Source organism: Dermacentor albipictus, chromosome 2 (assembly GCF_038994185.2).
Source record: "Dermacentor albipictus isolate Rhodes 1998 colony chromosome 2, USDA_Dalb.pri_finalv2, whole genome shotgun sequence".
Classification (NCBI taxonomy): Eukaryota; Metazoa; Arthropoda; class Arachnida; order Ixodida; family Ixodidae; genus Dermacentor; species Dermacentor albipictus.
Window position 1 is genome coordinate 158,614,543 of NC_091822.1, and position 22,304 is coordinate 158,636,846.

Here is a 22,304-nt window from a genome sequence, read left to right on the forward strand (position 1 = left end):
AATAATTTTGTCAATTCTAATGAGTATTGTTAAAAACGGCATGCGTAGTAAGTTGTGTGTTTGATCTCGTAGGCCATGCTTTTGTGTCCTACAGGCTCAAGAAGCGATGGTAGCCAGCTGAAACCGACCACGCTTCAATCCGAACATAGTTGCATCCAAATCCAAACGCCGAATTTGCTAGAATCCGCGCAACATGGCTGGCGAAGTAATCGTTGACGCGCTGCCTTACATTGATCAAGGCTATGACGAGCCTGGAATTCGTGAAGCCGTAAGTTTTTGGTTAATAGTGCCACTTTTATTTGTGTGCCCATTGAGCCGCAACGTTTCACGCGTATGCGCCGCGTGTATACGCATCTCAGCGGCGGGTGTCATCTCACTGCGAGCGGAGATGTTTACACTGTATCTAACGTTTACCATTTCAGGTCATGACGATGGTTGAGGAAGAGACAAGGCGATACAGACCTACGAAAAATTACCTAGAACATTTGCCGCAACTGTCACTGCATCAGTTCGAGGTAATAACGATGTGTTTGATCGTTAGAATCTACGTTGTCGTTACACACGACAAGACGATGGGCGCGTTCGAGCAGATGCGGTTTGCCCTGTACGGCTAATTTTGACTTTGTTCCGTTTGCAGACGGAAATTATGAAGACGGAGTTTGAGCGTCTTCAGTCAAGATTGCCTATGGAGATGATGAGCATGAAACGGTGAGTCGAGTCTTGTTTCGATTGGAGCGTGTATTCTGCCGGCAGAATCGCGTGGAAGGAATTTTGCAGGCAGTGCATACTTGTGGGCTAGCCGTGGTCACGTTACCAGTGCCTGCACAGTCGACAGAAGGAAAATTTGCCGGTGCGTGCTGGATACACACGAGTTGTGCGTTCTGTGGTTCGTGGTGTCCCATTTCTGCAACAGGCGTTTAGTTTAACACCAACACAATATACGAAATGTGTGACTAGCACCAGTATAAACTGCCTCGGAAGTGCGATGCGCAAGTGTAGCTTTATTTTGCACGAGCCGAGGTACCGCTCATTAACCCAGCCTGTATTCATAATATAGCAGTTCTCTTTATAGCCACATTGTATTTGTAATATTTTTTTTTTCACATACTTTGGTTCTTGTTTTATCTTTTTGTAAATTTATGACTTCCATTTCTCAAATGCTAATATTGTACCACACATTTATTTTAGAATAAATAGCAGGAGGCAAAAACTGTGCAGGAGGTCCGATACTCTTAGATTTTTTTCTGTAAGCTACTCTACAGTATTGGGCAGTACCTATAAAAGACTAGTAAAACATTACCAGAGCCACTACTACTTTTCACCATATTAGAGTTCCTTCATTTGAATCTTTTGTTACCACAGCTATTTGAATCCATCACCAGCGACTGATGATTTCAACTGCCAGTTTCAGCACATTTGAAACTGTTTTTCAAATACATAACACTGTCCAGTAGATAACCCAGAAAACCCGTGGAAAAAAGGGGCTTTTGATACCCCTTTCGGTTCTATTTTAGAGAGGAAACTCATTTCTAACGCAACTTTCGGTAAGCTTGGCATGCACTATCTGGCAAAAATTTGTTGCAGTTTGCCCTTTGCCCCTTCCGAAAAAGAAAAAAAAGTGCAGTCAGGAATATGCTGCATCAACATTGGTTTGTTGTAGTCAAGGAACGAGCAATAAATAGTGAAAGGACATTACATTGCCATATTTACAATCTTCTGGTGTGAGAGGCGTAGCCAGGAGTGCACACATTGGGCACATGTCGCCCTCCCCCCCCCCCCCCCGCCCTCCCCCCCAATTTCTGTGTACTACCAGGATACCTGGCTCAAAATTCTGTGCAACAACACCCAGCTGCCCTCACCCTTGCTCAAGTGAAAATCTTTGCTCATTATTCGTTAAAGACGTCTTTCTTGCACATTACATATTTGCAAACATCAATTAGCTTTCTACAATTTATAATGCTATAGTGTTGCTCTTGGTGGCAAACAAAGTTCTTCTTGGACCCCCGAAAAATGGTAATTTTCCTGTAATGGCGTCTTACATCAGCATTTTTAATCAGTGCAGATTCAAATTTCTGTCTATGAGCCTGCTTTTATGGCTTCTCTTATATATTTTTTCACTATCGGCTAGATACGAGCTTCCACAGCCACCTGCGGGAAAAACGACAGACGTTGCATCATGGGCTGAGTGCGTCGACAACTCATCGGCGCAGTTGGAACACCAAGCCACCCGTATCGCCAACTTGGAGCTGATGGCCCGATACGGCTCCGAGTCCTGGAAGGCCTACAATGCTGCTCTTGTTCGCATACTCCACCAGCTCCAGCGGCAACTGCAAGAACTGCGGTGAGCTTAATAGCCAAGCATGGCGCAGAAGAGTTCCATTCGGATGCCAGCCACAAAAGGCTCTCACCCTGTTTGCTGATTGGTGGCGCGTTTGAGGCAGCCAGTATTGTTTTCCAAATAGTAATGCATATGTGGACAAATCGACAGCATGACTTCATGTCAACTTTGCAGTGTTCTCATAGGCTTTACATATTGTTTACTTAATTAAAAGGTGCACGAAATATGAGACGAACAGTACTACAATTGATAACGTCACAGCCCTTAGTAGTGCTGAACATGCTCAAAGTTCCACAAGTTTTTTTTATGAGCTCCAGATGCACACTTCATGTGTACCAATAAACATACAATGCACATTCCACACATTGAATGTGCACATTGGGGCTTCATATTTATCAACTGCTGTGACTTACAGCCTTTCGTTCATTAGTGGGATTAAGTTCTACATGACAGATTCATCCCTGTCACTTACCTTACCCTACAACACACAGGAACCTCAAGGCAGCACCGAAACACAATATGGTTCACTGGACTATATTTCTGCCTATTTGGAACAGATGTGCGACCCTTTGTGATAAATAGGTTTTATTGTACGTTCCATGCTAGAGCACGACAATACCCCTCATAGTTGCAGTGTCACACCACTACAGTTAAATATTGTCACTGAAAACTTTACAATTACGGTTTAATTTAAATTAACGAAAACATGGTGTCTGTCGGTACAGTGCGCAGTGGATTTACGGCTATGCACACACTCGTGCAGTGTTACCGACCATGGTAGCCCAGTGGTTGTGGTGCCGAGCTCGAACTTGCAAGTTCGATCCTCGCCGCAGTGGCCACATAAAATTTTAATTTTTTATAACAGAGCTGAGGCCTGTACGAGCTGTGCACACACCAGGCAGAGATGATTTCTTCAAATCAAGGCACATTCTCACTTATCTTCATTGTCACTGGTGTAAACACATTTGTGGATGCTACATCTTGCAAATGCAGGCAATTCCTGTTTGCTGAATTTAGTTTTTGATGAGAATTTGCATTTCTTCGGTACAACATTTCAGAATAATAAATCATTCTCGGCTCTCCCATGTGATTTTTTGTACTGACATTTCACTGTATTCTGTAGCATTCGTGGCATTCGGACATTGCCTGCCTCCCCAAAGCTGCTTTCATGCACACATTTTTTGGCTACATGCCTGAGAGGACGCACATTCAATCAACGTGCTAGCACAGCAGTGCCACAAGTTTATGTATTCTTTAAGGTGTGCGCAAGGAAGTACAGTTGCTCGCTGATAATTCAGAAGACGATAATACAGGTGTCCTTGGTTATATTGACAGCCTCTCAGCACCGCCACTTGGCCCATAGACGTAATGCAGTAGCGCAACTGAAATTTCGGACACATTACAGTGGACTGCTAAATACTGGTCAAACTTTGCCTTCACGACCATTTGCTGATTTGGCCACAGAGTTGAGCAGAAAGATAGATGTTCTTGTTACGATACATCACTGGCGTCACCTGAAAACCAAAAGTAGCAAAGCCTAGTCATTCCAGCAGTCGCCCATATTGTCCAAACCATGAGATAAGCAAAGCCACTGAATTCAAAAAGTTACATTTGTGGATTGTTGTGTGTGTTGCTCACATTCTGCATTTGTTCCTTTGTGTGAAATAGCAACAGAGTCTTAGGCAACTCTGATGGCTATTACAAATTCTGTCACTCTGAATCATCAAGCAACTGCAAATGGTGCCAACTTTACCTTTAATGTTTGTGCCCACAATGGTGGTGTTAAGTGACTAAAGTGCTGCAGAAAGATGGTTGCGAAGAAGCCTGTGATCGTTTAGCTCATGAAGCATGGTCGACCTCTGTTAGGGGATGAAAATTTTTTGCATATGTTGACCACACTTTCGTCTATCTGTGACGACAGCTTGACAGTGGTCGAAATACAGACTGACCAGGTCCCATACAAACATCTATGCACGTGCAGGAACACGTTGACAAGCTTTTTTTCACCATCTGTGGGACAAAGTCACTAAGTTTCTAGCGAATCCAATATCTTGGACACCTGTGTATTGGAACTTTTAGTTCATCCTCACCTAGTCTGATCTGTCTGTCGGTGACTGTATCAGGGTGAGGTAATGAAAAGCTTATGGTAGGACTGCATAGTTGCCTTGCACCGTCATCCTGAGAGCATCTGGTTAAGGCCATCACCAAAGGTTTTTAACCTTTCTTTTAGCCACAGCCTACGAGTATCTAACAGGCAAAAGATTATTCTGTTTATCTCACCTGCCACAGTAGCCCAGTGGCTACGGCATTGTACTGCTGATCTCAAGGTCGCGAGTTTGATCACGGCCGCATTTCGATGGAGGCGAAATGCAAAAACACTCATTAGATTTAAGTGAATGTTAAAGGGACACTAAAGGCTAAGTCGATGTGGATTGTTAAAATACCATTCCAGAAACCTCGCAGTGCTTGCATCATGTCGAGAAAAAACCTTTAGCACAGTTCAAGTCACCTGCCTGCCTTTCAGCTAGGAGTGGTGACTTTGCATACGCCATTGCCGCCCTTTACTGCCATCAGGGAGTAAAACGGCGCCCAAAAAAGGGTGCTAAGGTTTTCTGCGCAAGGCGCAAACGCACGGCCATGGAGAAACTGATCCAAGACAGACCATTGGATTCACCGCTGCAACTGCTGTTGGTCAAGTGGCGTGGACCTTTCGGGAATCCCATAGCATGAACAGAATGTGGTATTCTCTACTACTTGCAGCTTGTGTGAGTTTCGTGAGCCAACAAAACCAGTGCAGCGCTACGCGATAACGAAAATATTGACCCAGCGCGTAGGGTAGAAAACGAAACCTCTCGACCACCCACGTCATTGTCAAGGCCAATAATGTCAAGGAATTTTTTTTTCCAATATTGTATAGACTGGACAAGTAGCATTTTCTTTTGTTTTATAATTCAATACAATTATCTTTTAATTATGGGTGGTTGAATGCTAGTTACAGAAATATAATGATCAGTGCCTTCGTCATCAGGCTAGTACTTGAATTTACCGGGGGTATCTAATTGTGTCCTGCATCTAACTCAGCATTTCGATTACCAAAGCTCTGTATGTGGTAATATTGACACCTTAGACGTTCTCTAACACTAATCTATCACTTTAGCTTGACCTAATATTTGCCTTTAGTGTCTCTTTAAAGAATCCCGGGTGGTCAAATTATTCGGGAATCTCCCATTACGGTGTGCCTCATAACCAGGTCATCGTTCTGGCATGTAAAACTCCAGAGTTGAATTAAATTGATTTGGTTTATCTCTGACGCATGATAATGTGGCAACCAAATGGTACCTACGTTTCTGCAGTACAGCTTGTTGTAAATGACCACGTGTGTTGAATTGCAAGTGATTGTAAATTTTTCCCAGTGTGCCGTGTGTTCATAGAATGTGTGTTCATGGCACACCAACTGCGAACCACTGTTAAAGTCTGTGAATATTAATTCTGTAATCTTCCTGCTATATCTTACATTGTCGTGTGAACAGTTATTACTGCGAGTCAGAAATACAATGAAATCTCAATATGTCGAATCTCATCAGACCGCCAAAAATAATTCGTTATTTTGAAACATTGTTGTATCGAACACAAAGTTCGTGTTAGAAACTGAATTCAACAGGAGGAAGTGCCTACATCTGAAAGCAGTACATACACAAGTGTGTTTGTGCTGGTGGACGACGACTCCACAAGACAGCAGTCAGAGCGAACATTTATGCGAAGTCACCTCTGCCTCATGCATGTGCAGCTCTTGCAGACCAGACATCTGTTCAAAGTGCATGAGTGTGTACCCAACCTTACGTTCACGCGCCGTACCGACAGTCACCAGCAGTGAGATTACGTGCCACAATTGCATGCATGTTCTATCTGTGGTAGGATGAAGCACGACGCTGCATGGCAACAGCGATCACGGCGCCATAATTTTTGAGTGCATGCCAGCTATCACACATAAACAATACAGCGGTGTGTTTCTTTAGAGTGTAGATAACATGCCTTGAGCCATCACCCCCGCTATGCCTTAGCTCACTGATAATGTTGATGGCTATCAGGAAAATGCGCAGCGAGGACTTGCAGCATCCACACATCAGGGGCTGGCACATACCGTATGTACTTCTGTAATAACCACACCCAGAAATTTGTAAAAAAAAAATCCCCCCCAAAGATATATTTAAAAATTACGTGTGTATAAGCCGCACCTTTGATTTTTTAGAAGGTTGTCAGTGTTATCTCTTGTGTTGTGGTGAGAATTCCAAAACGTTTTTTTTTAATCGGTCGCAAAACAACGCAGCCATGCTGAGTTTTTGGCGCCTCCAGGTAGCAAAAGCACAGCCTCCGAGAATAAGCGACTGCCTCTGAGACGCTGCTGTTGCTGGTGTGTGTAGTGTCACCATTTAGACGAGCCAGCAGGTGATGTACTGCAGAAATAGCCAAAGCCAGTACAAGCGAGTACTGTAGTTCAATAAAGGCAAGTACCGCCGAAAATATTGACAAAAAAAGAAATGTTGCCTTTTTCTCCTTGTAATGGCCACACCCCTGATTTTCAGCCCAAATCTTGGACAAAACCTGTGGCCATTACACAAGCATATATGCTAATGCACTTCTGCGCGTTGTCCTGAAACATTGCCGCAACCCTGAAGCTTCCATGAATTTCATCACTTTTCTTGCATTATTCACCAACTTGCTGATCAATCTGGGGGGTTTAAGCACATATGCCTTTCGCTTGCTTTTTTTTTTTGCAATCCTTCAAGATTGTCCCAATAATGAGCAATGCAGTGGGTGTGATCGCGGCTCCAGTGAACGTTGCAATTTGCAGAGCAATGCCGACGGTGCTGATTTGTGTAATTTCAAGTAATTCTGTGGGCCACCATTACTGTGGGCCATGGCCATAAGGCTGGCGTGGATTTGTAACCACCGTCGACCAGGAATATCTGCTGCTGATAGTGGCGCATCTAATTTTTCACAGCTTCGTTATTTTGAGACGCTACTAATATCGTGAAGGCATAAAGTTTTGGCTTTTATTTTGAAACATTTCATGCTTTGAAATTGATAGTACTGAAATATCTTTACATTAGCACAATAGGCTTTTGGCTGGGGGTTTTAGAAAACATTTGGTAATCTGAAAAAAAATGTTGATCTTAGGTTCGTTGTAAGAAAATTGCTCTGTATCTCTAGTGGATCTCAGTGAAGTTCAGTCCCCTCACATGGCACTCTTGGTGCAATTTTCTTGTTGACTTACCTGTAGAATACTCTAGACTGAGTGGCTTCTCGACTGTTAAGACCAAACTATATACCACGACATTCGCAAGATCGCTTAAACGATGGATATTGACTACCAAGCACTTCGTGTAATTGTGTATCATTTATGTGTCTGTGCAAAGCCTACTTGTGTGCTTCCAGCATCCATGAATATTATTTTGAGTGTTATTTCTTGTCATCATCGCAGTTTCTTGTGTTTTATTAATGTATTAACTAGTGCAAGAATTTGCATGTTTCTGATCTTTTTTTTTTTATTATGTACTTGTAACCAAGTGGAAAGGAGCAGCAATTACCAGCTCATGGTGGCACATACCCCTGTGTTTACTTTCATATCAGTAAAAAAACTGGAATGCATTATGTAACCGCACAAACGACGACGAACGAAGAAGGAAACACGCAGGACAAGCGTGGAACCTTTTTCGTCTGTTGTTGTTTGTGCGGTTACATAATGCCTTCCAATATCGACCACCAACTAGCCCGCCTCTCCCTGTTAAAGAGTAAAAAGCCCACAAAAACAACAACATTGCAGCACACGAACTTTATACACAAGAATCCGTGTAATGCAGTAATTCTGTGGTCGGGAGTGCATAGCTTTCTGCATTTAGATTTATGATGGGCATTGTCATGCCATTGTTATATTGCTTTCATAATTTTCATCCTTTCTTCAGCATGGGGTAGCAGCTTGTCTTGGTCATGCTGTACATTCTGATTGCTTTTTTTTTTCTTGTATGTCATGCAGGAAAGAGATCCAGGAGGTGAACTGGCAGCGGAAGACAACTCAAACAGAGGCGGGTGAGAAGCTGAAGCATCTGGAAGCAAGGTAAGAAAAGGAGCATACAAGCCAAAGGAATGACAAAATGCTAGAACAGTTCTGTACCTTTTAGAGGCAACATATGCTGCTTGTAACTTGAGCCTCATTATAACAAAGTCACGTCCAACTCAAAGATACCTTTGGTATACAATCGCCAACCAATCATTCGGACAGCTTCATGGCCTAACCATTTGACCCATAGGTGTAACATACAAGAATGGTAGAGATTTGGGACCCCTTACCAGCGTGCCGTTCTATAATTTGAACTCTGCCTGCACAACTGCGTGCTACTGAAATGAGTAGAAAAAGCTATGTTCTTGTTTTGATACATTACTGGCCCCTCCTCAATACTAAAAGAAGCAAAGCCTACTTGATCAGTAGCTGCTGACCACACCCACACCATGGGACAAACCCAAGTCTAAGTCAGGTAGCGCCTTGTCCGTCGTACATGTTCTTCTTTTAGTCCGCGTCTTCGTAGCGCTCTTTTCTTCAAGTCAGGTAGCTAAGTTGTAAAGGCCACATTTTCAATTAGTTCTGCATGTCCAGCATTTGTTTATGAGTTAAGCAGAGACACTGGCCAACACAGCCTCGGGTGACTTTGTTGTCTGCTCAGAATCGTCAAGCAGTTTTGAATGGTGCCGGCTCCACCCTCGATGTTGGCACCTCCGAGCACAGCAATAAAGTGAAGGGAGTGCCAAGCAGCAACTGTTGAAAAAAGGGCGTGATCATTTTGCTGTCAGAGCGCTGTCAACATCCATTCAAGTTGATATGCGATGGAGATTTGATGCATGCATTGACCATACCTCCGTTTATCTGTAGCGACAGCATCACAGTAGTCTAAGTAAAGACTACAGGTTGTATGCAAGCATATGTGCATGTAGCAGTGCGCCAACAAGATTATCTGGTTGCGTGTGGGATAAAGCCACTTATATTTTGCTGAATTTATTATTTCATACCCTTAATTAATCGGACATTTACGCAGATCCTGCAGAGTCCAAATTATTGGTCAGCAACCATTTTTTTATATTTGTTACATGCTGATATCACAGTGAAAGTAGACCATATTTACTTTGTTGTACTGTTGAATTCTGGTAATTTGAGCCTGACGGGTCCGGTGAAATTGATCGAATTATGTGGCGGGTCAAATTAAACAAGATGCACAACGTTCACGAAATGCGAACGTTGTGGGTTCGGTTCCCACCTGCGGCAAGTTTTTTCATCCACTTTAATTTCCATTAATTTATCGTTTCTTTATTTCATTTATTAAGCACAAGTAATTTCCCCTATGTTGTCGTTGATATCAGTGTTTGTTGGCTTCTTATGATATGTCTAGATGAAGCTTGTGATTTCAAACTGGTATTTTAATCGAATATGGTTGCCGACTGATATTTTGGACACGCTGGATTATTTGAACAGCTTCACAGCACCCTTACTGGCCCCACAGACTTAATATAAGGCCAACCGAAATTTGGGACAACTAGCAGCATGCTAATTTGGCCACGAAGTCAAATGAAATAGTGATTATTGACTTTCACACACTGATGGCGCAGTTGACAGCCATGTCACTGGTTTTTCTTTGACGTTGGAACTAGTAAAGCCCAGTCAATTGAGTAGTCGTTCCTCGTGCTCAAACTGCACGATAAGCCAAGCTAAGAAGCTGCTAAGTTGCAAAGGTCGGATTTGGGGTTTGTTGCGCAAGCTACGCAGGTTCATCGTTTGTTCATTTGAGTGGTAATATTGATATGGACTGGCCAACTTCGTCAAGCAGTTTCAAGAGGCGCCTACTTCACCCCGATGTCTGTGCCGACAAGGGCATTGATTAACAGAGCGAAAGTTCCAGACGGTGACTGTTACAAAGAAAGCAGGGGTCATTCGTATATAGCGGCATGGTCAACTTTTGCAATGTTGCCAAGGGTCGAAGATTCAGTTCATGCATTGATAGGACTTTCGTCTCTTTGTAGTGGCAGCACAACAGCAGTCGTGATGCAGACTGACCAAGCTGCAGGCAGGCATTATGTGCACTCTGCAACACATTGCGAAACTTGGGCTTTCAAGTGTATAGTACTTCACATGAATAGGACCAGACGTGTTTATGGGCGACAATGTTCCTGGCGCTGTGATGAGACTGCATGCTTGATGCAGCGCCAGGAATACCATCGCTCTCAGACGCCGATGCATCTGGCACTTGTCACACAAAATCTCACGAAAGGAAAGGTATTTCTGAAAGTCGTCATCCAAGAATATGGCACACCTTTTCTATCCACTTGCGGAAAAAGGCTGCTTACTTCTGGAAAATCCAGTATTTAGGACTCTTCATTAGCCAAACCTTTGGGCGGTCCCTGTCAAGTCTGAATTATTGGGTGGCGACTTTATTCGATAATGGCCTCTTTCAGAGCACTCGCAGGCCATTTTTAGTTTTTGTGCGACCGTGTGTATTAGAAAAACATCACAAGGTATTGAATGTCATCTGCCAGCTTCCTTTAACGTGGCTTTGTCCACCGCCTCTTTCCTTTCGACTTCATGGGGTGTGTTCAGATCAGCGACCAGCGACAATCCGGACACAGCGATGGTGTTCTTTCTACATTGCACAGCAGGTCTTCGAGTGACTACTTTCAGCAGCAATCACTGTAGGCATCGCTGACCAACAACGCCACTTCATCAGTGCGCCGTTACAGTTATTGGACACAAAAATACAGAAAGAGAAATATAACAAACAGGGAGCTAATACACATTAACCTACAAACTAAAGGGTAAATGTGCTTCATAGCATAAGAGCCAGGAAAATGAAACAAGCGCGAACTTACCCATGATTTTCTACTATGCATTGACACTTCCAGTATCGAGTCATGCAAAATCCTGTGAAAGTGTTAGTGTCCCCCAAAGTTTTGCAGGCGTGCTGTTGGCCACATACCGTATTTACTTGCATAATGATCGCACTTTTTTTGTCAGAAAAATTGAAGCAAATTCAGGGGTGCGATCATTACGCGGGTTAAATTTCCCGGGGAATTTTTTTTTTTCGTCCGCGTTTGCTGCGGGATGCGAGATTGCGGGTGCGGGACACCAAAACAAAAATGGCGGCTCGCGGAGCGAGCCGAACGCGCCGAACGCGATTTTTTTTTTCTTCTCGTGAGTACATTGCGTGCATTGAAACAGTTTCTTCCGTATTAGTGATGAATAATATCGTTAATATCGGCAAGTTTGCGGCAATAACGTAGCCATGTCCACTTTGAGGGGACAGAAATAGGTGGGCGCGCTTAGCTGCCAGTGACAGAAACACATGACGGGCATGCTGCGGAAACTGCGGCATCTGTCTTCACTACTTTCCGCTAAGGGTGGGCGAATATCTTAGCTGTGTTACAAGCGTCGGCGTATGAATAGGGTACACTTTTAACTTATCAGAGTAAACGTGGCTACTATCATTGCCGCGCGCGATTTGTTGCGTGCTCACGAGTGCAAAAGCAGATGAAAATAATCGAAATGCGCCTTTATTGTTTTTGTTGACATCAGCCATTATAAAGCCAACCCATAATAAAGGCAAGTTTGGTTGTACCTCATTTTGTCATGGAAGTGCGGAAAGTGATGAAAGTAATGAAATGAGGCATCTACTTAAGAATGTTTAGTGCGTGCAGGCCGCTTGGCTTGTCTTGAAGAGTCGTTCGCGTAGCATTCGACAGGTGGTAAGCGCGATCATTATTCGCTAGGCTTAGCACACGACATATCGCTGCGGCAAGTTCGGGGTGCGATCATTACGCGGGAAATAAAAAAAATCGAATTTTGACGACAAATTTTAGGGGTGCGATCATTACGCGAGTGCGATCATTATGCGAGTAAATACGGTACTTCGTCTTTCCCTGTGTTGAGTCATGCAAAAGCTTACAAAAGTGATTGTATTCCCGAAAGTGGTCACTTGAGGATGCCACCACTGGTCAGCAATTAGGTGCTAGGAAGTTATACCCGTGTCACACGATCACTTTCGGTCACGATCAAGCCCGATCCAGATCGAAATTCTTGACCGCAATTGGCTCCCTTGCACAAAGAAACCAATCACAACCGTGAAATTCAATCCGGATCGGGCTTGGTCGGGATTGAAAGTGCGCTGCGTGACACCCGTATTAGGTCATGTGTGCCATAGAGCAAAGGCTTGTGATGCTCAGATGACTGCTCTGTCTCCATCTGTGTGACGCTGTGTTTAGGGAAAGCGGGTACCACAACACATTCTTTTGCAAGCATTTGCCATGCCCACTGCATGGCAAGTCAGGGGGCACGTTTGATGCCAAAGTACACTGCACAAGATGCAAGTAAAGGCCAAGCCCCGTAATTAGCTAAAGCTGGCTCTTGACTGCAGAGCATATGTGTACTGCTAAATAGCACATGGACTTCCTTTCTCTTACCATGTACCTTGATTGCATGTCATCATATGCTGTTGCAGAGCATCTTTTATAAACTAGTGGGAGTTGCTTAGATCAGTTGCACATTCGATCCTGGGGTGCATTAGAATCATATAAGTACTGCTACATCATACAGGGGTGTGTTCTGATAATTTTTCTCCCACCTTTTTTAAGTCGGCCCTTTGGATAGCTCGAGCAATTCAGTCAGTCTTATCAAGGCTAAATTAATGGAAGTTGACTGTAACTGTAAAGTTAATTTCATTGGCCTTCCCGTTTAATTGTGGGTTCACACCTGAACATTTAGCAATAGGAGAAAAATAAATTGGTTGCTGCCGCTCACTTTGTCACAGAAAATTAGACATCTGGGGTGCAACAATTTGAAACTGATTCGAGTTGCAGATTTCTTACACTCAGTAAGCCACTACAGATGACTGAGTGGGTTTGCGAGATGTTGGGTACGTGTTTAGAAACATGAGACTCCCTTGGGCTGTGACCAAGGTTGATTCTTAGCCAACATTGAGTTCCCACTTGGCGGCTCAGACTTGTAGTATCACACACAGTGCTTCAAAACTTTAACACTGGGTCGCAAAGGCTATCCAAGATGCTGTTTCTCTTGGGATTCTCAGAATGCAGTAAAAGTAGCATTGAAGGTCTGAGCTAGTCGATTCTGTTGGTGTAATTGGAAAAATGCAGAAATGAGATGCTTGGAAGAAAAGAAAAAAAAAAACACTGCTGTATGCCCTCAGCAAAAACACTTCTTCCATAGGACATAGCTGGATCATGTCCCAATCTCCATGGACCCTTTCGGAGACCAGTAGGATGTTTCCCAGACGCCAGTTTTAGATATCCTACTGTGGAAGTCCCAAGGACATGAACCTTTTTGACATATGTGTTAGTGTTTGTCCTCCAATTAAGGCCTGGGGTGCACTTGAGAAGCACAAGCTTCACGACTCACCACAAACAGGCCGAACTAGTGTAGTGCAGAGTAGGGCATAGCCCCAGGTCAACGCTCGGCCAACATCATGACGCGTTAAACCGTTTGTTGCCGGTATTTTGATAAAGTTATTCCTATCCTAACAGAATTATGTTTTCTTTCATGTTCAAATTACAACCCAAAGCTATCATGTCTGCACCTTGTGTGCACGTCATACTTTACGAGTTTTCTGATGCAATTTACTTTGAAAACCTCTGTCAGTTCAATAACTCACTTGCATGGGATGAAAGGCCTCAAAGTACGAGGAGTATGATGAACTTCCACAAACATGCATGCATGCATAACGGTGTGCACACAATGTATCTGTTCTTAGTGCGTTGCATCTGTCACACAGCGTGTGCTGCGACTGTAATAAACGTTATGGCAAACTGTGCAAAAGGCTGAGGCATATGTCCATAAAATGTACCCAGCATGTCCCCATGGTGTCCCTCGCGGACATTCAAGAGATGTCCGCCAGACACTGAAAGTGCAACCAAACAGTCATGCGAGGGACATCTGCAGGACATATTGGACACATCCCTAGGGTGTCCATGCCCTGGTGGTAGATGTCCATAGGATATTGATAGGATGCCATTGTTGTCGCTTGGTTTTTGGTTTCTTTCTTCCATTATGTTTCTGCATTGTTCAAGACAAAGTGCATTAGGAGGACCACTACAACAAAACCTTGTTATAGTGAAGTCACATCCAACATGAGAATGTTACATCCAATATTTGACAAAATCCTGTATTCGTTACATGCCAATATCAGTTAGAAACATTTCAAGTTCAATTTGTTATATCTGGTCATTTGTATAGATGGCGGTATGGATTTTTCTCTTGCAGTATTGACTAAGGCGAAGCCCCAGTACGTAATCTTGGATAAACTGCATTGTCCTTGATATGGCTCAGTGCTTTGTAGTCCTCATTAATGAGGCAGTATGCAACAGCTGCTAAGAAAGTGGGTTGCTTTGTTTGTTTGACATAGCATGGTGCAAAGTATGGAAGAAGCGTGCTCGTCTTCGAAATGGGAAGGGCAAATAGAGGGGTGAAGGAGCTACAATGTCTGTTTGAAGTCCTGCCAGTCAAGAGGAGCTTTGTGCAAAGCAACGTTGAAGCTGCTCCTTGCTTTTTTAATTTTATTTCTTCCTCCGTGTTTCAAGTAGAAGTTGATAGCACTTGGTTTTTTCATATTAGCTGAGGAATTTCCGAGAGTACAAGTGAACGACATTGAACGCCTGAGTGAAGGGATAGTACTGCTGTTTGTAGTTTGGTCATGATAGTTATGGAGCAACGTTTGTATGACAATCTGTTATGAAGCACGCTTCGGCAAAGGTGTGAACAAGTGCAAAAGTGTTCAAATGATCCTGGTTAGCAAAGGATGGCATGCTGTTGCATGTCCTAATCTTCAATAATATGACGAGTTTGTGTGGCCACATACCTGACATGATGCAGTAGAACAGAATTAGGAAAACCTGATTAAACCGAATTATTATTCATTATGGGAGAGTCCTCGAACATTGTGAAGCTGCAGCAAGAATGCATGGCAGGTTGTGCAGTTACATTGAATGAGTATCGTATCTACACCCAGGAAACTGAACTCGAAACAGCATCAAGCTGCTCTACAAGTTTCTGGCTTTTTCTTGCGTAAACACCACTACAGTGCTTGCCAGAAGAGAACGGGAGAAAAAAAGAAGAAAAAAAAAAGCAAGATTATTTTTTTTTTCAGAAGCGTAAACTGTTGGGCCACTTGTTGGATCATGTAGTCTCATTGAGCGAAAATAAGGTCGGGAAGAAACAAAGTCAACAGGACAGACACGCAGGAGCTTCTGTCCTGTCCACTTCGTTTCTTCCTGCCCATATTTCCACTCACCGACACTACATATGTTTTTTTTTTCTTTTTCACAATGGCATTCACCATGGGTGGATTTCCATTGCCACAGCTGCGCATCAAGACATTTACAACACATAAGTCCTTCAAAAAAGAAAAGGGGGGTCCATCGGCCAGGATAACACTGGTTTTGTGTGCTCTGGTCAATGATTTTATGACATCGGAATGTCTGTCTTACAGCTCAGGCTATCGGCAGTCTTAGCAAAATGAGTTCCTTTCAACTTCAGAGAAAGCTTTATCTTAAAGGCCAGCTCCGATTTCCCTATTGAAATACATGTGGAATTCAGAAGTGCCCTCATAACAGCTGCTAAACCAGCCTAAATGAAGTTGGTTACTTTTAAAGAGAAAAGTTCTTCCAACTGTAGCACCCAAATTTTTTCATTTATCCGCTAATATTTTAGATCTAGTATTAACCACTGATCCTGACGTGTGCTTCGACTTAACTCATCAAGATGGGCTATCTGACCATGATATCATAACAGGCAGTCTTGCAGTTTCCCTTCCAAGACGTCCGTGCTCTGATAAGTACATCCGATGTTACAATCGAGCGGATTTTGACAGCTTAACTCCGCGCTATCTGACTTCTCTTTACATTTCCTCAATAGATGCCAATTTCAAACCATCGAACATAACTGGGCTGAACTTAAAACCACTCTTACTGAACTAATTAATCGATTCGTCCCTCTAACAAAATTAGGCCTGCACCCCGACAGCCCCGTGGTTTACCGTAAAGCTTCGGCGCCTTAATAATAAGAAAAAGCGTTTATATCGTAAAGCCGATAAAGCCCGCGACTCAGATTCCTGGCACCGTTATAAGACCTGCGATAAGCAATATCAGTTACTGCTAAAATCATCTAAACGCCATTTTTTTGCCCATGACCTATATTCTATGCTCACTAACAATCCTCAACGTTTTTGGAGCGTAATAAACCCGAAGAGCTATCCCGATTTAACTCTAGTCGATGAGCACGGTGATATGGTCCACCACTTGGAATGTGCTGATTTATTGAATAGCGCATTTTCATCTGTATTTACACAGGAAGACACCATATCTTCACCAACTCTTGACAATCTCATTAACATATGAATGCCAGAAATAATTGTTAGCAAAGCAGGTATTTCTTCTTTACTAAATAAACTTAAAGTTTCTTCCGCCTCTGGTCACACTGGCGTTAATAACAAAGTGTTAAAGCATTTGTCACCTAGTTTATCACCTATATTATGTGCACTCTTCTCGCAGTCTTTATCAACTAACACTATTCCGCACGATTGGAAGGTGGCAAAAGTCATACCCATATTTAAGTCCGGAGACCAAACTCGCCCATTAAATTACCGCCCCATCTCCTTAACTAGTACTATTTGTAAATTACTTGAACACATCTTGTATACTGAAATCATTAACTACTTAGAAGAGCACAAAATTATTGTTGATTACCAACATGGCTTTCGTCGTGGTTATTCATGCAAAACACAGTTAGCCGGCTTTTTACATGATATACATTCATACCTAGACCTAGGGTTTCAAGTTGATGCTATCTTCCTGGATTTCTCGAAAGCTTTCGATCGCGTTGCTCACCATAGACTAATACTGAAGCTAATGAACCTTAACATACAGCCAACCGTTATTAGATGGATTAAGGATTTCCTCTCATCCAGAGTACAATATACGTCTGTTAACAACATTAATTCCTCTTATACCAAAGTAACCTCCGGTGTTCCGCAGGGCAGCATATTTGACCCTTTACTTTTCTTAATCTATATTAATGACCTGCCTAACTGTGTGTCTTCCCACATCAGACTTTTTGCCGATGACTGCGTAATATATCGATTAATTTCATGCGACAATGACACAGATATTCTTCAAACCGATCTTAACGCTATTAGCACATGGTGTTCAACATGGTTGATGACTCTTAATAGAGCTAAAACGAAGTTATTATCATTTACTAGGCGCAACCACCGTATTCCAACATCGTATGTAATATATAACAACACAATTGAGCTGACAACTTCATATAAGTACCTTGGTGTTCACTTACAGTCTGATCTAACGTGGCATCATCACATCCGCCTGACATTGGCATCAGCTAACCATGCTCCAGCTAAACTACGCAGACTAGCATACATCACATTAATACGCCCCAAAATCGAGTATGCATCAGCCATCTGGGATCCTTTTCAAACACATATCACCCAAGAAATCGAATCACTGCAAAACCGCGTGGTCCGTTTCATATTTTCTGATTATTCACCCTATACTAGCAGTTCAGCACTAAAAGCTCGCGCTCAACTTGACGACTTATCGCATCGCCGCAGAATTGCCCGCCTCTCACTGCTGCACAAACTTTATCATCATCCGCACCTTCACCGTATCTTCGAACCAGCGACAGCCTTCTTTCCACGCACAGACCATATCTTCAAGATAAAACGCATCAGTTGTCGCTCAGCAAACTATGCTAACTCCTTTGTTCCCCGAACAATTGTTGCATGGAATAACCTACCATCACACATTGCTACTCAAACTGATTTCGCAACCTTTCAGGAACTTTTACGCAATAGTTACGTGTAAATATCCATCATGTACCGTTTCTTCATACGTTGTTCAGTGTATATATTGTTTTGATCATTTGTCGTACCATTCTGCGTGCACATTGTACAAGTCAATTCATGTCTCATTAATTTGTTAACGTGACAACTGACGCAGTTTCGAGCAACACCCCGTTTTACTTCTTTTACATTGTACCTATTTAATTCCCTTAATTCTCAGACAGTTTTGTATTTTCCGAGTTTCACTTGCCTAATGTATTTCGTATTTTGTTTTACTTGTGTATTTTGCTAAATGTCGTACTTTTGTGTAACTTTTGTAAAAATTTTGTATAAATTTTGTGTACTTCAGTTGTTTTTTTCCGTAACGCGCAAAGCTCACATTTTTTTCATGTATCTGTACCCCCTATGTAATACCCCTTCGGGGGCCTTTAGGGGTATTATGAAATAAAAATAAATAAATGGCCTCAAACTCTTCCACAGATATTGTCTAAAACTGGCAAGTAAAATGTTATAAACGAAGCTCAAAGTTGACAAATGGTTATGCCTTTATACCAGGTGTTCTTGCCTCTTTAGCTGCACCGAAGTTTGAAAAATTGCTGTGACATATAGAACAACTCTAAATGGTGAGCTAAATTACTCAATTGAGCTCCAATGCAGTTCCTTTCCTTTGTCCACATCTTTCGCACTATTATGTCAAGTACACATAAGTATTCGCGTGCCTTGTAAGTACAATATATATGCTGCCTGATGTACACAGAAACATAGGCAGAAAATTTTCATTTTTCCAAAGGGGGGGGGGGGGATGAGCTTTCCAAACCCCATATATATATATTTCTTGCACTTGAAGAAACTTTGTGACCTTGAAAATTTTTTCCCTGAACTGACGGCCTTATATGAGAATTCACAAGGGGTCATTCCATGTGAACTGTTCCAACCGTAACGGTCGAGAAAAATCATTTCTCTCAAATAATTAGGAAAAATTACAGGTATATGAGCATTACTTGAACGCTATTTTCCCAAAATATTTTCAATGGAAAAAGAAGTTTGGCCATGTGAGCGCCATTTGAATTTCATGAAATGGTGGAAAACCAGGCGCAAAAAGAGAAATTTGCCAAAAATTTACCGTTTTACGCATTATTTCAAAATTTGAGGTTTTGCATTGTCTGAACAATGTTCTTTCATTATAAACGTTTCACAAAATAATTTCATATTTTTACTCCTTAGCACCGAGGTGAAAATGGCCAAATTCTAGCGTTCTTGCAAAATTAAGAAGAAAAAAAAATCCAGGAGAGGAAATATAGAATTACTCTTATAGAACTGTCACTAAAGCTTAATAATTTCTAAAATTTTATGTTCGCCTATGTAGTGCTCACAGGTTCCAAAATAAAAGCCTGAATTTGGCAAAAACTCTATTTTGGCCCATGTTTAGACATTAGTAACACACTAAGGGGGTTCATAATGAAGTGAGCAGAAGAGTGGATATCATTGAGAAAAATAACAACTTTCGCACGGAAATTTTTATCAAAATAACTTGCGTTCATTGATAAAAAAATGTTTGAATTTGAGTCCCATCATTGCATTGCTTTGGTTCGTGCTTCCACTTCCAAGAGAAGCGATACTGAGACACATATCATTCAAATGCATTTCACATGCCGTTGATAAAAGATTCTGCCAAAGGAGGCACTAAAGTCTATAGGTTTTTTTTCGAAGCTAAAAAATAAAAGCATGCAAAACATTTTGAAACGAGGTGAACATACAGCAACATATTCATTCTAATAACAATAATAATAACATAAGCTAGCCATACCTTTAGAAATAATTGTTAATTGGCTACCTCCTTCTCTTCCAAAATATATTAAACCTTGTCCTGTGCATATATTTAAATATGTTGTGTATGTGCATGATGTTCACAGTGGAAATTTAAAACAATGTTGAAGTCAGAAAATACTGATGGGGAGCTGCTGCTAGTACTTTAAATGCACTTGTTCTCCTATTGTCAGGATGTGCAGATATGTGCAAAGTATGAATTAAAATCCATGCACGTCTGCACCAACAATGATGCTGTACGCTACTAGCCACAAAATTTCAAGTGAAGATCGAGGCAAGTCAAAAGAAACCTCAAATGATGTGGTTGACAAAACTCTGGAAATGACATGTTAGATGGTGGTGGGGGCGGGGCTCGTGACCCCTCCCCCCTTCCCGTAGTCGCCGCCTATGCACAGAAACACCATATTCTATCTCACTCGACATTGGCAACTCAGTGGCTATGTTGACATGCTGCTGAGCACGAGGTCATGGGTGATTGTGCATTTGCATTCTGGAGTTTGCATTGCACTGGAGGTGGAATGTGAAAATGCTTATGTACTGTGACATGGTTTGCACTCTGAAGAACCCCATGTGGCAAAAATTAACCTAAAGCCCTCTGCTGTGGTGTACCTCATAACCCAGCGCGCAGTTTCAGAAGTTGAATGCCGTAATTTAATTTTCGTATATTCTTGTTCCATTTCAGCTGGGTGAGCTTGGTGAGTAAAAACTTCGAAATTGAACGAGCTTGCGTGGAGCTGGAGAAAGAGATAGCCGGCCTAGAATCTGACTACGACCTAAAGAGGAAAGCACTTCAGAACCAGCAAGCGGTGGAACGGAGCGAGCCTGCAAACATAAGCGATGGCCAGAACAAAGAGCAGCCAAAGGAGGAGGAGGAGGAGGAGGAGGAGAAGATGGACACAGCTGGACAACCCGAGTCCACTGAACAGGCCCCACCTGATGTAACAGGGGTTGACTGATCCGTTTGTTGACTGTATGTTATGATCTCTGTAATAAACAATACCATCATTCACTTCTGTATGCCGTGTACTGTTGTCTTTGTTGGTATCTTTTTTCCAGAGTAGGATATGAATGTGCTGCGAAGATACTCTTTTTGAGAGTGACCTAACCCATGGCTCCTGAAATACATGTGTGGACCCCCGCTGGCCGCACTCGCCCCCCGTATTCTCAAACTTTTTTCGACTCAAAGTTCTTCCACCACTCCACCAAGTCCACCGTGGCACTGCCCTTCAAGTGAAGAATGTGCCACGCTTCTGAACAATTGCCGCGAAGTGTCAATGAAACACAGTGACCACTTCTGTCAAGGAGCTCTGCTGCCATACGCTTTCTTGAGTCGAGTTGGAGGGCAGTTTTAGAATATGGGGGTCCGAGTATCTTTGGAGCGTAGTCTGCCGAGTGGATGGTCAGCCCTTTACAATGACAAAGATCCTGGGTACATGGGCTGATGACTTTCATTAAAAAGCAACGGAGGTGAGAAGACGCAGACACCCAGCATTTCCTACTGAGTACGTCAACTCCCTCTCCTTTTGCCTTTTCTTCCTTTGTTTCAATCCCTTTTCCTCGGTGCAGGGTATTCAATCGGACGTCGACCAGGTTAACCTTCCTTGTTTTCCCTGCGTCTCAAAGTGTGCAGCATGGCCTAGTGTAAATTATTTTACAATAGCTCCATGGTTGAGTTTCCAGCTCCCAACTGCATCAGATTGACAAAGCTCAGCACGTTTGTTGTTATTTGTGGCACTGTAAATGCAGATGTGTGAAACATGCAGACAATGAGAAGGTTGTGTTCTCGTTACTCTTGTGTACATGTTTTGTATGCCTACCTTTTCGACGGCATGAATTCCAATCGCAAGTTGCCACAGGGGCACGAGTTTGGTCCCCAGTGGCTTCGGTGGTAAAACCTATTTTATGCGAAGCATATTACTAGAGCTCAACCCAGCTCCTCAGGCGCGGCGGTGTCGCCTTCAATACCACGTGACACCGTGACGCCACGACAGAGGAGAAACGGGGCTCCAACTTGCGCCGTCGCTCGCGGCGGTGTATAAGCAGCTGCGCTTGCCTCTGCTAGACACTCACGAGGTGAGATGCCTCCTGGAGACAGAGCTGCTCGTTGGAATGAGAAGCGAAGGTTGCGGCGTGCTACAGAGACTGTTTCTAGGTGGCTTTGCTACGGCGCAGCGACTATGCGCCCCGCATTGGACGCGGTGAGCGTCGAGCAACGCAGTGTTCGACGCGACAACGAA

General features: G+C 42.8%; 1 protein-coding gene across 1 annotated transcript; it reads left to right on the top strand.

Moving 5' to 3' along the window:
* The first annotated feature begins 77 nt into the window (after positions 1–77).
* Positions 78–21,084, top strand: BCAS2 (BCAS2 pre-mRNA processing factor). Its single transcript, XM_065426090.2, has 6 exons — positions 78–268; positions 423–515; positions 638–708; positions 2,129–2,341; positions 8,373–8,453; positions 20,750–21,084. The coding sequence occupies exons 1-6, from the start codon at positions 194–196 to the stop codon at positions 21,021–21,023; spliced, it is 807 nt and encodes a 268-aa protein (XP_065282162.2). The 5' UTR covers positions 78–193; the 3' UTR covers positions 21,024–21,084.
* The last annotated feature ends 1,220 nt before the right edge of the window (positions 21,085–22,304 follow it).